This window comes from Alnus glutinosa, chromosome 1 (genome assembly GCF_958979055.1).
Source record: "Alnus glutinosa chromosome 1, dhAlnGlut1.1, whole genome shotgun sequence".
In the NCBI taxonomy this organism is placed as follows: domain Eukaryota; kingdom Viridiplantae; phylum Streptophyta; class Magnoliopsida; order Fagales; family Betulaceae; genus Alnus; species Alnus glutinosa.
Window position 1 is genome coordinate 5,014,088 of NC_084886.1, and position 17,755 is coordinate 5,031,842.

Consider the following 17,755-nt stretch of genomic DNA (forward strand, 5'->3'; position numbering starts at 1 on the left):
TAATTAAGCGAACATAAAAAATCAAACAAAGGAAAAATCAAATTGTGTGTGGGGGGTGGGGGGAGAAATCTGGAGATAACACATTGGACCATATGGAGTGCTTTAACTCAAAAAGCAGCAACATCAATTATCAAAAAGTAGATGTATTCACGCTGGCCAGAACAATAATCATGTTTTATCAAAAAGATAACGAATAAGTTCCAAACCACATGTTCAATAAAATGTTCATAAGCTAAACCTGATCAGCTTTCTATTAACAAAGGAGCAATACCAGCATGTTTTGCAAATACAAACAAGGCACAATTCACTTCCAAACTCATTTGATAAGTTTTTAATTTTTTTTTTTTGATAATTACAATTCACTTCCAAACTCTGACAAAGAAAACGAAAACAAACTCTTTGTTGCAATGCAAGCAACAAGTAATGAACTCGCCCCATATCCCTTACATGCCAAACTTACATGACTGTTCCATGTTACCCAATAATCCAACTTCTTCCTTGTTAAAAAAAATAATAATAAAAAACAAAAGAGTGAACTTAACTACCACCTCAGACCCCGGGGTAATCATAACTCTGCATATATATAGTGAACTTCTTTTGCAATTTAAGAGCAATAAAATTATCATACAAAAAAAAAAAAAAAAAAACCACAACGATATATAGTACATGAAAGCAATTAAGAGACTTTATTATAAAAATATGATAATTAGTTTGCCTCTATTAAGCTTTTAATTAAATACACCGGCCGCCATAAGTGGGATGGATACGATTGTTTATGGGGGCGAAAGCCATCTAGACTTGTTATTTGACTCTTTTTTAATTATTTTAATTTAAAACTTTTTTCTCGTCGAATGAAGCGTCAATGACAAACAAATCATAGTGTTTGTCGCGCCCAGCTCTCCCACAGCCCTTTTTAGGAATTTCAAAGAATTCAGTGATTTTACCGGTGACTTTGGGCCTCCGAAAAATTCCCGTCTTCGTATTATAATAGAGTAAGCATTTAACGTTGGATTCACCCCAACGCATATTCGCCGATGTTAGCAACATCTCGCCGGTGTTATTGTTGAAGGCAAGAACTTTATTATGCCTCATCCATCCAAAAGGTAAATGAACTGTTTCCTTAACCCAAGTGGGATTCTTGCAGTCCTCCAATACCCAACACTGCAGCTTATCGTACTCCACGACATCGTACCCCAAGCTCTTCCTCTTCCACAATACAAACTCTTCCATCAAAGCCAAACGTCCACCAAATTCAGCCAGATATGCAGGGAACGATAGATCATCAGGAAAAGGAATCTTTCTAAATTGTTCCTCCACCATATCAAAAGCTAATATACATTTCTCGTGCAGACAACTTCCGCCACGATAAAATAGCCAATCCCTAGATTCAGAACCCAAAAAAATCCAATGAATTGCGCCATTAGCATAAACAACCTCCTTAGAATGGAACGGAACATAAAATACTTGTTCAGGTGGAACAGCGTGTATCTGTCTCCATGACCCGCTACCCAGAGTAAAAATCCAGAAAAGCCACAATTGAGCATGAACAAGGAGAACCTTATGCTTGTTGGACGAAGGATCAAACCCAAAGAATCGATCAAACCACCCCCAACGCCCGTATTGCCCAGGGTTATCGGGAAGAGTGGAGACCTCTCCGGTGTCGGGACTAAAGATGGGTACCTGATTATCGCACCTGGGAACGCAGAACAAGCCATTACAGAATTGGAAACTGTCCCTGGAAAAACTTTCAACGGGAATTGGGGGTAACCTAATGGCAGGGCCTAGGGTTCCACCATTTTTTATTTCTGCGGAGTACAAGTATTTCTCCCACTGTTGAGGCTGATCGACAAAGAACAGGATTCGGCTCGTGGGAGATTGAGTAGTGAAGTGACGATGGGCAAAGGAACGACAAAATATTGAAGTCATCTTGAAGGATTGGAAAACCCTTCTCAGGCCAAACATACTGCAAGTATGTGTCTTTAGGAGGCGTGGAGTGGAAAGAAAAGATTGTGGGATTGAAACGGCTTTTGGAATTCACTGCAGGCTTGAATATTGTTGAGTTTTTGAAGGTTGCAACTTGAAACAGAGATCCACCTGCTCCAAAAGGAACCAAATATCAGGGGGGGTAGGGGGTACGCATAACCAAAAGCCGACAGCAAGGTACATAACAACACACAATGTTCAAAATCTCACTAGAATAACCTCACAAACAACACAACTTAAAAAAGCAGAGACACACACACGCACGCAGATACAGAGGAAAGAATCGTTTTCAATAGGACATCGTTTTTAAATTAATTTGGCAACAAAAGTTAGGATCTTTCTCGTTGTGGTCAGCAGCAGAGCGATTACCAGACAAAGTCGAAACTTTTAACACATCTCGAAACGTCAGCAAACTGATCATGTCTCAAATAAGTACGAAACCAATGAATAAAAAAGCAACGACAATATATCATATATGCAACGAGTTTTGTATGAAGACAAGAAGAGATTTGACATATAAATTACCTGGCAATACTCTGCAGCAAACGTGCGTTAGATTCAGGCTCTACAATAGGAAAGAAAAATTGGACAGTTGGGACTTCGGAGAGAGATCTCCGGGCGGCTGCTAAACAGAGTTGGGGGGCTGAACCCTAAAGCCTGAAGGAGAGGCAGGCAATGACGAGGGAAGGGACACGTTTAGGTTTTGTATCCTTTTTCTTTTCCTTTTTTTTCCGGTCAGACGCTAAGTTGTTCAGAGGCTTTACGTGGAGCTTCTTTTTGCTAATGTCAGAAAATCATTTCTTTCATATTTATGATTGTTCTAGTACCTGTACCCCTACAGCTACATCTAATGTGCATTTATTGTTCAACAAAATGAGAATGAACTACCAATGCACGTGCCAAATGGATCGTTGTCAGTGTTTCTTAGACAACATAAATTGTTTGTTCAAATTATAGTGGTCTTTAGATTTTATGTAAGGCTTTATTTTAAAGAAAATAGCAAATAGTGCCTTGGTTGTCCATCAATCATCAATGGTGTAATTTCAGCAGGTTCAAGACTCAAGAGGCTGCGCGCAAAGGCAAAGGCAAAGGCACATTTATCGTCGGGCTTCGAAAATTTACAAAAGTGCCAACAAGTTTCATGAAAAAATATTTTACGCTCAAGTTTGACCAATTGAATGAGGTTGAGAGTTTTAATTGTGATTTTCATGTTCGGTATATTTTGAGTCACTAATTATGGAGAGAGAGAGATAATTACTATTAAGCATGCTCAGGAGAAAAAAGAAAGAAAAGAAAAACAAGTTAAATAATGGAGCCTCTAGTATAGTTGGTATCACGTACGTCCTAACTAGACTAGTAATTATCTATACTTTATATCACGTTTCATTCATATAACGTTTCATTCATATAACGGAGTCCTTTGGTATCACGTACATCCTAACTAGACTAGTTTCAAAAGAGAGTTCTTGAATCTTGAGATGTTTGAAATTAACCAAACTAGACTTACTCTTACAGTTCAAAAGGCTTCTACACTGGCCCAGAATGGTGAGAAAATCAACTAATGCCAAAATTCTACAAGTCTTTCCTGACAACATAAAAGGTATTTAATGAGGGAGAAGAATGGACAACCAGACTTAATAATAATAAACATTAACTCTACTTCATCATATCATCCCTTTCTATAACATTTTTTTCTTTTTTAATCTAACCTAGCAATTTTACCCTAATATTTAAAATATCATTACCTTTTGGCTTTTTTGTTCTCTTTTTGTTTTGTCCTACTCTAGGACGTATATTGAAGGACAGCAAAAGAGTCAAGTTGACGGAAAAAATGAGGGAGGGATAAAATGGGTTATCAAACATAGCCACAAGTTTTTTATTCAATATCCAAATACACTTCATAACTTTTGGTCGAGTGCTTTCAACAACTTACTTTCCTTTGTTTTTTTTCCAAAGTTATAGTACAACACTACTTCCATGTTTTCCCATCTAAATACACTCCACAATAATTTATCGTATTTTTTCCTATACCAATTAAATGTTATTTCTTTACAAAAATACAAGTTTACTACCTATCCTCACATTTTTTTTTTTAACAAATTCCAACATTATCTCCAATAAAAAAGGCAAATAGATAAGAGATAAAGATAAATATTTTATATTAAAATAATGAATACACATTTGGTAGCATTGTAGCATACCCAATATTTAAGAACCTATAGGAAAACTGTTATAAGTGGTTTTTTTGAAAATTTTCCTTTATTTAAAGAATTGAAACGGCTATAAGATAGCTGCCAGGAATGCTCGAATAATAAAATGGTACAAAATATCGAATCTAAATTTGAAAAATATGAGTTGCCAAGTTGAATTCTATAAAATTAGGACTCTAAGGCACCTACCTACTCTGTATTCGAGAGATTTGATTCAAAATTAACCGAAATGATATCACCAAAAAGAAGGAAAAAAAAAAAAAAAAGGACCAAGAGGTTATAAGAAAAGACATAATTAAGGATTTAAGAAACATATTGCTTTAAGTAAAATGACAAGAAAGCTTGTATTTACGTAGCCAACCCAAGTATCAATGCTCTGCTAAGCGTGCTTATGTAAATGCACTCGATCCTCCCAAAAACTTGTCTTACACTAGTCAATGCTACATTAATTTCATGCTTTCCATTTTCTTATGACCATATTTTTGGTTTCAAAAAAGCATCTCCCATATGAATTAACCAGGCTTCTGATACAGTAATAACCACAATAGGCACACATTGAGAGATGCAACAATTCAGTTCAAGCTATTTAAGGATTTACATATCCAATTATCATATGCATATTTACCAAGTTTAAGCAGAAAAAAAATCAAGATTTCTAAATAATATGTTCATGTGATGTTCTAAACAAACTTTGGAACTTGTAATGAAGGAGACCAAACCAAACAGAAACTCTAGCATTATTTCCATAAGTTTCTCCAAAGCAATTAATTCCCATTCCAGTTTGCAGTCATAAAAAATTATGCAAGCAGTAGGTTTAACTGTTATTGTGAACCAAACCTTGGATAAGGTTGTCCTGCTTTAAGAATATCTCTCTGAGTCTGCTATGTCCACAAGGATTATACGAGGGTTTGCCGGAGAGAAAATAATAAAATCTTGAAGAATACAAGATTAATCACGCACCACAAATCTCGGGTAATCTTCACTGCATATTTCTGATTCCATCCCAACCGTTGGACTCAAGATCCCATCACTCTCCAAGAAAATTCTAAAACTTGCCTCTAATCCGCCTACTATTTTAGTTATGCCACCCTTAACTGAGACTCTCGGAGATGCATTCAATACCCGATGATGCCAGCACACAATCTTTGGCATCACATACCCATTCCTTTTATACTTCTCCTCCATTGCCCCATAATCCTCCTCCCAATCGATAGAAAAATTGCTATGAATGATAGAATGATCAAACACGAAAACCCTTTCAATCATATTCTCCTTAGCCAACTTCAAATCTTTTGCAGTTTCCAAAATTTTATCCAACAACTGTATGAGCTCCAGGGATTCACCCATTGCTTGATATCTCAAAGAACTTATCCTTGATCCAAGATCATCTCCTTCAATGTTCACAAACTCAGGTTTTTTACTATGTGTCAACATCTTTCCCCTCCATGGGCTCGCACAGAGTTCAGATGTCATCAATGTGAATGCGATGCAGAATTTTTTTGTATAAGTACTAGATCCCATGCAAAACACGGAAGTATGAACGACAGAAACGCAGTTTACAAACTTTCCTTTGCTACAGTAGGTATCGATCATTCTTTTCCATTGTAGCTCAGCATGAATAGTACGATGATGAAAGAACGACCTTAATATCTCATAAGGAAGCAATTCTTTGTTAGTGGTTTTTGGCATTTTTTTAGGAGAATTCACATTTAGAAATAGGTGCTGAGAAAACCGATGTTCATCATGTTTATAGAACAAACGCTTGTAAGTTTTCATGGCTTTAGATGTAATCCGATCGTATCGAAGCAAGTTCCATTGATTGGCACTCATGTAAATTTCTGGCAACTCTAGGGCTCTGCGAAGTGGGACCAAAACTTGTTTCCGCAATCGATCTCGAACTCTGTAAGCATAGTGGGCCTCATCGATCTCTCTATATTCAGGACAAGCATCACGTGGAAAAAGCTTCCTTGCAACACTCTCACAAAATAAAGTTGAACGATCATAGGAAGAGTAAAGAGAAGGGCACCATTTTGAAGCCAAACTGATTTTTGCTACCTGCCCAGAAATCAGGTACTCAAGGTCGGCTTTAAGAAGCTCGGCAAAAAGATTGGAAATCTGGTCGTGTAAGAAACGGTATTTTGGATCGCAGTTGTACCTCCCAATGGCCTTGTTTGTTCTCGTAATTCTCGTTTCTTGCAATATTAGTACTCTAGGCTTGGTTATCTTTCCTTGCTTTCTCCTCTTTGCTTTCCTAACTCTCATTCTCACCATCATTTGGTTGTGCCGAACTTGTGGCCCATTGACAATCCGGTAGAGAATTTCCAGAAAGTCTTTCAAACACCCAAATCTGGCAAATTCCCTCACGTTGTAAGCTAATGTTTCAGAGTGGTGACGGTGGAGCCACAGAGCTGCTGTGTAGAAATCCTCTCTTCTAAGTTTGCCTAAACGAGTGGTGTTCTTCAAGTGGCAAATGAGTTCAAGAGTGGTTTGCGGACAGTGACGCCAAGACAAATCCAAAGCGTAATGCAGATGATCATCTCGTCGTAGAAACAGACAATTACACGATCTCTCTTTATGTATAAACGTTCTAAAAAGAGTAAAACATGGATTTTCATCAAAGCCTACTTGATATACTAGTTCATCGTCTGATTCATCTTCTAGTTCATCTTCTCGCTTGTCATCTAGAAATGAATTCACAATAAATGGGGAGCGACGGACTTCTGGAGGCCCAAGTAGCCGAAATGGAATAAAGCATAACTCTACCGGAATTGGAGAATTAACACCCCACCCTATTGATGGCCCACTAGAAATATATCTCAAGGCAGTCTGCCTCCTGGACGTGGCAGCTCCAGTCCTTTTAATGGACGCGCGAAAGAGTTGAAAACCAAGGCGACTCATATTTCTACATGACAAAAGACCCTGTGTAAGTTTAAAAGAATCGGATACGAAGGAAAATCAAAATGCTAGTCCATGTCTGAAACTGTGATGAACAATTCAAACAGTACTGACGAATTCTGAATGTGAATGAATAGAATTTCAGAGAAACAGCTCGGAAGGGATCCAAATACCAGGTGGAATTCACTGCAGGCTTGATTGTTGAGTTTTTGAAGGTTGCAAGTTGCAACAGAGATCCACCTGCTCCAAAAGGAACCAAATATCAGGGGGGAAGGGGGTACGTATAACCAAAAGCCGACCGCAAGATAACATGTTCAAAATCTCACTAGAATAACCTCACAAACAACACAACTTCAAAAAACAGAGACACACACACGCAGATACAGAGGAAAGAATCGTTTTCAATACGAGATCGTTTTTAAATTAATTTGGCAACAAAAGTTAGGATCTTTCTCGTTGTGGTCAGCAGCAGAGCGATTACCAGACAAAGTCGAAACTTTTAACCCCTCTCGAAACGTCAGCAAACTGATCATGTCTCAAATAAGTACGAAACCAATGAATAAAAAAGCAACGACAATGCAAAGAGTTGTATGAAGACAAGAAGAGATTTGGCATATAAATTACCAGGCAATACTCGCAGCAAACGTACGTTAGATTCAGGCTCTACAATAGGAAAGAAAAATTGGACAGTTGGGACTTCGGAGAGAGATCTCCGGGCGGCTGCTAAACAGAGGTGGGGGGCTGAACCCTAAAGCCTGAAGGAGAGGCAGGCAATGACGAGGGAAGGGACACGTTGTATCCTTTTTCTTTTTTCTTTTTTTTCTTTTTTTCCTGTCAGACGCTTTTAAAAAAAATCAAAGGCGTAAAAACTGCCGCATCAAAAGCATCACCCTCGTTCTTCCATTGCTAAAAGGCGAAAAAAAAATCCCTTCTTCGGTTCTTCCATTGCTCAAACCAGAAAAAAAAATCCCGCATCACCCTCTGTTCCACCATCCTTCGGCGTCACCGTTCAAACTCTAAGACTCCGATGCGAAACCCTTCACTCATTCTACACCCAAATAACAAAAAACCAGGCTGACCCAAAACCTTCTTTTCCCAAACCAAGTGCCCAAGATGTCTAAACCAAGTGCTTGAGAGTGTACAACGACGATGAGCCTTTGATGTCCCCCACCTCCGATGCTCGGTTCAATCCCATACCGGAATCGGATGAGAACGAAGAGGACGAAAGCGGAGCAGTCGAATTTAGAGGAATCGAATCGGAAAAAGAGGAGAAAAACAGGGGACGAAGCAGGGGCCAACACTAAATCAAGATCCTCCTTTCCGAAACCCATGATTTTTCCTTTCTGGGAACAACAATGGCGGAGTTGGTGGGTTTCTGTTAATAAATTCACACCAGAAGAGGATCGATCCATGCTGTTTTGGATTTGTTTAAACGCAACCTTTGACTTCTCAAAGTAGGACAAAGCAGCCAAAATTTCCTACAAATTTCCTATTTTTTTCCTCTTTCCCAGCGGTCTCTCGGGCCTCAAACAGAGGTTTAAGACATGTTGAGAGATAGAGAGGAGGGGAGACCTTGGGATATTTGAGCATCTGAACGAAGCTCTATAAATTCTCTCTAAATTTTAACTCAAAAATCTACTTATACTTATTTTATCTATCACTTTTAAAAAGTTTTACATCAAACTTTCTAAATATCTTTCTATTTTAAATAAATATTATTATTTTTTATTAGTTTTGACACCATCACTTTAACAACCCCTCATCTTTTATCTCATTCCCAATAAAAGAAAATGATAAACAAAAAATAAATGGCTCAAGGATTTTGGGTTTAAATTTGGAGAGGGTTTTTGACATAACCCATTTTGAAGAAATTTTGGAGAATTTGATGCATGAAGGATTTCTGGGTTTTTTTTCTAAAATTTGCTTAAACTTTTGATTTAAGAGCTCAATACTGATGCTCTTAGAGGATATCCACAACAGCAAGCAAGTCATCATATCACTGCAGCAAGCTATCTCCAATTCTGCAGCAACCACTTCTGTATCTCAACCCATACCTATCACCGTACCACTGCAGCAAGCCATCCCCAAATCTGCAGCAACCACTCCTCTATCTCAACTTATACCTTCAAGCCATACCTATTTGTATTTCTACTTTAGTTTATCATTTTGTACTCTGGTCTTTGACCTTTGTTAAAGCCTATAAATTAAGCTATCCTGTAATCAAGCAACGAAGTGTAATCAGCAACAATGTAGTCCTTAATTTTCTCTGTGTTCGTCCTCTTCTCATTCCCTGCTTTTCTGTGTGTTTTCTGTCTTCTCTTTATTTTCAAATATGGTATCAGAGCCTTCAAGGCTAAAGCCACTTCAGATCCTCTCCTTTTCCAATTTTTTTTTTCTCCCAAACAGCCCAACCTCTCTTTGAGGTGTTCGACCTCCTGCTTATCCGTTGCTGTGTCTTCCTCTCTTCTATCTCTTTTCTGTTTAAACCATGCTCACTGTGCTCCACGGCCAACGCCAACCTCCACTCAGAAATTTCCTTCTCTTGTCCTCTTCTTCTTCCTCTTTTCACATGGTCTTTTATCAAACACTGTCCTTGGACAAGGAACCCGAAAATTTATCACAGTTTCTCCAAAATCTCCTTTCTCTTCCGCACACAAAAAATCAAACACCTCACTCTTTACTCTCTTTCTTCAACCTCGTCAAGTCCAAACGGGTTCCTCACTCCCTCAAAAATGTCTTCCCTCGTCAAGTCAACCCGTGAGCTTTCATCAGCTCCTCCAAAACTCCGCCCAGATTCACTGCTGCATTCATATATAAGTCTTCTCCTTATCTCTTTCTCTCGGGTCGTAACAAAAAAGGACAGAAAAGTCCTCTCCTCCCCTGTGTTTCACGTCCTATTGCAGACTCCTTTTTTCAGAAAATAAATGGTTCCTAAACCTCTCTTGCTCGCCACCGTTCCCCTTTCTCTCATAGTTCTCTTTGGTTTTCTCTCCAAGTCTCCCTCTATTTATGTCTCCTTTTTTAATCATCCGACCTTTTTAATTTTTCCCTCTAAAAAAAAATAAAAAAATTCCAGTCAGTAGCAACTAGCCCATCTTGTGTCAGTCAGCAGCTCCTAGCCCATACCCTCTTCAGCTGCTTTTCAGTCTTCACGCACGTCTTCCAGGAAAGCATCCCCCTCTTCAAAAAATTTCAGGTCTCCCTCCCACCTGCGCCTAACACGTCTTCCTCTCCTATATTTTCCGGTCAGCATCTCAATTGCCCCTTTTCTTTTCAAGTAATGATAGGCAAGCCATCCCTTGTCCACCCTTTCCTACGTGGAAAGGGCCTTTTCCCTTTTAATATATTTAAAAAAAAATAAAAAAAATAAATTGATTTTGAAACCAGCGCAGTGCATCTTCTTCTATACCCATTTTTTATCCCCAAAACCATTTCCGCGAGCTCGTCACCGGTACGTCACCGTACGTCCTCCATCTCCGGCCAAAAGTCACCGTGCTTTCTCCATCTCCGATTCGGCTCCGAAGAATTCGACGACCCAACCACCGTACCACCACGAGCAACCCCAGCCGAATCACCACCACCACCGCCGACAAGCCCATCCACCGTAAGGCTTTCTTAGTTTTTTTTTTTTTTTTTTTAATCTTTCCTTTTGATTTTCTCTCCAGATCCGGTTTTTTAGTTGTTTTTGGGTGAGATTTGAGTTGTTTGAGTGCAGATAATGGGTCCTTAACATTTTATTTGTATTTGAAAATTCAGATAATTGGTTGTTTATGTGCAGATAATGGGTTATTTGTTTTCTTTTTGATTTTCTCTCCAGATTCTGTTTGGTGGCTGTAAATATTGGAATGAGTTTTGTAGTTATTGGATTTTCTTTTATGTTGTAGTGTTTTCCTTTTAAGTGGCATGAAAATATATGTGTCGACATTTGAATAGCTTAGTTGGAAAGAAAGAATGTCCAGAACCTTCTAGTGTAGTAATAATTAATTTATGATTTGTGACGTTGTTAGGTGTGCATAGTGAGTTGTAAGGGTAATTTGTATGACATAGTTTCTATATGTATAAAGTTGGTTGATTTTGGAAAACTATGATTTTGGGCAAAATTTGGGTGCACTAATTTGGATTTGGAATTTAATATTCCTGCTCTTTTCGTGAGTTTTCTATGCAACCAAATAGTGGCTTGTGATTTTTTTGGTTGCGGAGGAAGGTTGGAAAGAAAAGAAGTTGGCTTACAATTTTGGATCATTATCTGTGTAGACCCAAGAAAGTTCAAACTCAAATTAGAGACAGGGTATATGGAGATGTTGTTGGTTAGTTAATATGAGTTTTCTTTTTGGAATTTTGAAACAATAATTACCTATTTCTAATTTTCTATTTCGCTACGATTCTATTCCTTAACTTTATCCGCAATAAAAAATATGGGTTTTGTTGATTGGTTGAGTTTTTTTTCATGGCTCTGCCCTGACAATACAATTTTTTCCTGGTGTAGTCTAGGCCTATTCTCTTGATACAAAAATAAATTCTGATATTTGTATTTTATGTTTTGCATTAACTAGTTCTACTACTATTTAGAATTTTGAATATTCTGCTTTTGGGGGATAAAGCCTGAGCATTTCTTTTGTACCTTAATATCCTAAAGCAATTAATTCACCTTAAATTAAGAATTGATATATGTTCATCTGCAACAATTGTTACGTATACTTCTTTTAAGTGTTGTTTTATCATCGCCCTTTTCCTTTCCTTATGGCTAGCGAGTTAATAACCACTAGTGGAAGATCATGACCAAACCCTAATAGCTCCATGGCTGTCAAAAGGGTTCTTGATTAATATAAGATTTTGGGGGTTTTCATGTTAATTATTTGTCGATTAAATTTCTGACTACAGCAGGCTTTGAAAGTGATATGAAGTGGGATCAAGCTAAGCCTCGAGGTCTTCTCTTAAATTGGTATGATTAGGTAAGAGTTGTTTCAATGATGTCATATGTGGAATGCGTGTACTGTTTAGAGGCAGGCTTTCGAAGGTTGTCTTTATTCAGGTATATAAAGGTTCATAGAAGGATTAGTTGAAAAAGAAAAATACACTGTATTTTACTTTCATTAACTTTTCATACACCTTGTACAATTCACCTCTTTGAGAATTTGTTTTTATGGCAAGAAATGGTGTTTCCCTGTTATTTGCATTGCAGGTTCGCTGCATACTTTATGCTATCAAGGAAACTGCAATTGTGCTTTATGACATAGCATTCCTTGACTTTTATGATAAGCCTTTTTTATTGGTTATGTTGGTTAATGTTTCATTTTCAATCTTACTTCTCACCTCTTTGCTTCTTTTATTTCACTATCTTAAGAGTGTATATATCACATTATCATGGATAATGCATTCCTCAGGATCTTACTATGACTTTCATATTGTTCAATTCCTCATAATCTTATTATGACTTTGCCATGAATAATGATTGGCTTCCTTAAGAGCTAAATTCTAATATTGTTGTGGAATGTATTTGCAGGTGGGCCTTTTCTCCACTAGCAAAAAAGAGTATGTTGGCAGTAAGCAAATTCATTTTGGACAAACTTCCTCTCAAATGTCCCAATATATATTACCTATTCATTTTTCACACTGGGTTTTACTCGCTACCTTTCTTATTTTTACTGGTTGATTGTATGCAGGCTTTAAAAAATGCTGTTCTCATTTACGAAAGCAGCAACATCAATTATCAAAAAGTGGATGTTCATAACGAATAAGTTCCAAACCACGTGTTCAATAAAATGTTCATAAGCTAAACCTGACCAGCATGTTTTGCAAATACAAACAAGGCACAATTCACTTCCAAACTCTTTGACAAAGAAAACGAAAACAAACTCTTTGTTGCAATGCAAGCAACAAGTAATGAACTCGCCCCATATCCCTTACATGCCAAACTTACATGACTGTTCCATGTTACCCAATAATCCAACTTCTTCCTTGTTAAAAAAAATAATAATAAAAAACAAAAGAGTGGGCTTAACTACCACCTCGGACCCGGGGTAATCATAACTCTACATATATATATATATATATATAGTGAACTTTTGCAATTTAAGAGCAATAAAATTATCATACATTAAAAAAAAAAAAAAACCCACGACAATATATATAGTACATGAAAGCAATTAAGAGACTTTATTATAAAAATACGATAATTAGGTTGCCTCTATTAAGCTTTTAATTAAATTCACCAGCCATCATTAGTGGGATGGATACGATTGTTTCTAGGGTAGAAGCCTTCTAGACTTGCTGCTTGACTCTTTTTTAATTATTTTAATTTAAAATTTTTCTTTTATCGAACGTAGCGTCAATGACAAACAAATCATAATCTTTGTCGCCCCCAGCTCTCCCACGGCTTTTTTCAGGAATTTCAAAGAATTCAAAGTGATTTTACCGGTGACTTGGGCCTCCGAAAAATTCCTGTCTTCGTATTATAATAGAGTAAGCATTTAACATTGGATTTATCCCGACGCATATTCGCCGATGTTAGCAACATCTCGCCGGTGTTATTGTTGAAGGCAAGAACTTTATTATGCCTCATCCATCCAAAAGGTAAATGAATTGTTTCCTTAACCCAAGTGGGATTCTTGTAGTCCTCCAATATGATGGGAGTAACAACAATGCCCAAACTCCCTCTTTGTGTGAATCTACAAGGAAACTACCAAATAGAGCAATATATATATGCAGAATATATATCCAAACACCACAAGCACAAGACACACGATTTTAAGTGGAAAACCTTCTCAGTGTGAGAAGGAAAAACCACTGGGTCACTCAAACAATTCCACTATCAACAATTACGGGAATACATGAGTCTTCTCTAATCTCAACTAGAGGCATACAATCAGAGATTCTCTTCAAGAAATACAATTTCTTGGCTCAAGTCAACTTCTGCAAGAGAAAAGGAAAAATCTCACCAAAGAGGATGCTACTGTTCACGGGCTGAAAAACCACGATCGGATGCTCAGAATCTGATCTCCACCGTTCACAACGAAGATTCACGTGTCATGAACATCCACACAAAATTTCAGCTCAATCGGACCACAAATGCTTGTTGATCGGAGCACTTGATGAAATCTGGACAGAGTTTCCAGAAACTCACTGCAGCCTTCTTCTCTTCTTCTTTTTCTGATTTTTCACTCCCTCTCTCGACTCTTCCTGATTTTTGGACGAAGCTCACTCCACTAAAATCTCTGATTTCTTTTCTCCCACTCACAGCTGTAAAGCCAGCCACTAACATTCTTTTTCTTTCTTTCTCTTGCCTCTTGCAAGTCAAGAGAGGCAAGTGGGTTGGTTCCCACATAGGAGGGACCACCCAACACAATACCCAACACTGCAACTTATCGTACTCCACGACATCGTACCCCAAGCTCGTCCTCTTCCACAGTACAAACTGTTCCATCAAAGCCAAACGTCCACCAAATTCAGCTAGATATGCAGGGAACGATAGATCATCAGGAAAAGGAATCTTTCTAAATTGTTCCTCCCTCATATCAAAAGCGAATATACATTTCTCCTGCAGACAACTTCCGCCACGATAAAATATCCAATCCCAAGATTCACCCACAGATTCAGAAGCCATTAAAAGCCAATGAATTGCGCCATTAGCATTAACAACGTCGTTAGGATGCTCCGGAACATAAAATACTTGTTGAGGTGGAACAACGTGTATCTGTCTCCATGACCCGCTACCCAGAGTAAAAATCCAGAAAAGCCACAATTGAGCATGAACAAGGAGAATCTTATGCTTGTTGGACGAAGGATCAAACCCAAAGAATCGATCAAACCCATACCCAGGGTTATCGGGAACAGTGAAGACCTCTCCGGTGTCGGGACTAAAGGTGTGTGCTTGATGATACCCAGTGCAGAACAAGCCATTACAGAATTGGAAACGGCCTTGCAAAAACTTTCAGCGGGAATTGGGGGTAACCTAGTGGCAGGGCATAGTGTTCCACCATTTTTTATTTCTGCGGAGTACAAGTATTTCTCCCACCGTTGACGATGATCGAAAAGGAACAGGATTCGGGCCGTGGGAGATTGAGTAGTGAAGTGACGATGGGCAAAGGAACGACAGAATATTGAAGTCATGTTGAAGGATTGGAAAACCCTTCTCAGGCCAAACGTACTGCAAGTATGTGTCTTTAGGCGGCGTGGAGTGGAAGGAAAGAAAAGATTGTGGGACTGAAACGGCTTTTGGTATTCACTGCAGAGGACAATACAGATCATTTAATGTGTTTGTCAAAAAAAATATCAAGCAAATCTACCTCGATATTGGCAAACCCATACCCTGTCCGTCGATCACGTGAACTGTTATGCGACTTTTGACCTCCAAGCTATTTACTTCTTAGTCTGCCACGCATCAAATACATCAAGTGCCACCAGAAAGGATAGATTTACAAAAAGTGACAGGAATATTTATTTGAATAGTAGTAAGAAATGATTGATGTGATATAAAATTTGAGAATGTTTTGTAAAAAAGTGAAAAAGTTTTGTTTGAATAGTGAGTTTTTTTGGTTGAATAATAATAAAAAATTATTGATGTGATATAAAAAGTGTAAAAAAGTAAGAATGTTTTTGATTTGATATTTTTGGGAGAAGTAAAATGAAAATGAAAATTTTGTGAATGAGTTACCAAACAAGCTCTAATCTCTTGTAAAATAAGAAAATACAAGACTTTTGATTCTATTGGTGGGACACTTACTTTTGGTTTCTTGTTGGGTTTATTGTAAAGATGAAAAGTGACAAACGGTTTCCAAACAGAGCCACAATAATTCAAATGAAAAGTGACAACTGTTTATTCTCTTCCTCTTCTTCTTCTTCTTCAATTAATGACCATTTAATTGATGTAAAAGTAAGCGCACTGGTGGTTGATCTTTTTTCATTTTAAAAATAAGAAATAAAATAATATAAATAACTTTCAAACAGACGTAAGCTTTGAGAGAACACCACAGAACATTAAATGTATTTGTCTGAAAAAATATCAAGCAAATCTCACCCAGTACAATTTCATTAGCACGCGTAACTCGATATTGGCAAACCCAGACCTTGTCCATCGATCACGTGAACTGTTATGCGACTTTTGACCTTTAAGCTATTTACAACGGTTTAGATTGTTTCAAAATCCTTAAAACTAAAACGTGGTCGTTTTAAACTCAAAGTTCTCTTCTGGGGGTTTTCTGTTTGACGCCGTTTAAGGTTTGTGTGTCTTGCTTCTCCACATCTCTGCAAACTTGGTTCTTGGAACAAGCCCAACAATGGAGGTGACGCCTCAGGGGTCGAGCGAAAGACCCACGCTTAAAAGACCCAGTTCTTAGAAGACCCGTGCTTTGAAGACCCGGTGTTCGGAATACCCATGCTCAAAAGACCCACGCTCGGAAACCCACATTTCGGAATTCCCGATGTACGGAAGATCCAGTTCAGCTTTCTTCCCCATTTATCTTGCTTCAGTCCGGTAGTCCCTTCTCAGTGTTCCAGTAATCCCGCTTGGTGTTTCATTCAGCTTATGGTTTTGGAGTTTTCGACTTTAAACCTTTTATTCTCTGCAAGCCAATGAATCTGGATTTGATTCAGATGCTGCTAGGCAATTTGAACGGTCTCTTAGCTGGAAGGTAAGATGGTTGCCTTCGTATGTTTTTGCCCTTTAATTGGGTGATGGAGCTCTCTTGGTAAGTTGGCTGAGTTGGCGAGGAAGAAAGCAACAATTGTGTGGAGAAGAAGTGGATTTTTTGCCGTTTCTTTTTATAAACCCCTGTATTAACAAGAAGGCCTCTCCTGTTCAAAGAAAAAAAGAAAGAGAACTTCTACGCATCCTCTCTTCATCCTCCCTTTATCACCTTTTTATAATAAAAAATTAATTTTTATTAAAAAATTGTCTCTGATGTTAAAATTGTCTCTGATGTAACATCAGAAACAACTTTTTAATAAAAATCAACTTTTTTAAGGAAAAGAGGATGATGAAAGGAAGATGAGGGGAGAATCTTTAGCATTTTTAAAAAAGAGAAGGAAAGGAAAAACCCACCCTCCTTTGTTGGTTGAAGATAGAGAGACCCATTTTGTTACTCTTTATTCACCAAATACAAAATCAGAAACCCATTTCTTTTCATTATTTTTCAACAAATGCAAAGGAAACAGAGAAAGAGAGAGACCTATTTTTCTTCCTATTCATTGCTGGGCAAGTAGAAGAATCTTTGCCTTCGTTGCTGGGCTTCTGTCAAGAACCAGCTTGCATAGATGTGGAAAAGCAAGATGAAAAGAAAGACGTTCCCACTGCCCTTAAACGGCGTCAAGCAGGAAACCACAAAAGAAACGTTTGCTTCAACAACTTTAAATTAAAAACGACTGAGTTTTAGTTAAAATAATTTTGGAACAATCTTAGCCGTTCATTAATTTACTGTAGTTTTAAACTACATCACAGAAGCTGGATCCACTTACTTCAATAGAGCCACAGTAACTCAGATGAAAAGTGATAAACGGTTTATTCTTCGTCTTCGTCTTCTTCAATTAATTAACGTAAAAGCAAGCACAGTGGTGGTTGATCTTTATTCATTTTAAAAATAAGAAATAAAATGATATAAAAAACTTTCAAATGGACGTAAGCTCTAAGAGGACAGAACAGATCATTAAATGTATCTGTTTGAAAAAATATC

General features: G+C 37.8%; 1 protein-coding gene across 3 annotated transcripts; it reads right to left on the minus strand.

Annotated features, from left to right (window-relative positions):
• Window positions 1-663: 663 nt before the first annotated feature.
• Window positions 664-8,669, minus strand: LOC133867840 (uncharacterized). Of its 3 annotated transcripts, XR_009900215.1 has the most exons (4): window positions 7,713-8,669; window positions 7,262-7,328; window positions 5,031-7,095; window positions 664-2,094 (listed from the first exon to the last, which is right to left on the minus strand). XR_009900215.1 is itself a non-coding variant. In XM_062304604.1 (3 exons), the coding sequence occupies exon 3, from the start codon at window positions 7,089-7,091 to the stop codon at window positions 5,142-5,144; it is 1,950 nt and encodes a 649-aa protein (XP_062160588.1). In that variant the 5' UTR covers window positions 7,092-7,095; window positions 7,262-7,328; window positions 7,713-8,669; the 3' UTR covers window positions 4,560-5,141. The 3 variants fall into 3 exon arrangements, 2 of the variants coding, with proteins under 2 accessions (XP_062160588.1, XP_062160596.1); XM_062304604.1 differs by lacking the exon at window positions 664-2,094 and having other exon boundaries at window positions 4,560-7,095; XM_062304612.1 differs by lacking the exon at window positions 664-2,094 and having other exon boundaries at window positions 4,560-7,328.
• Window positions 8,670-17,755: the final 9,086 nt, after the last annotated feature.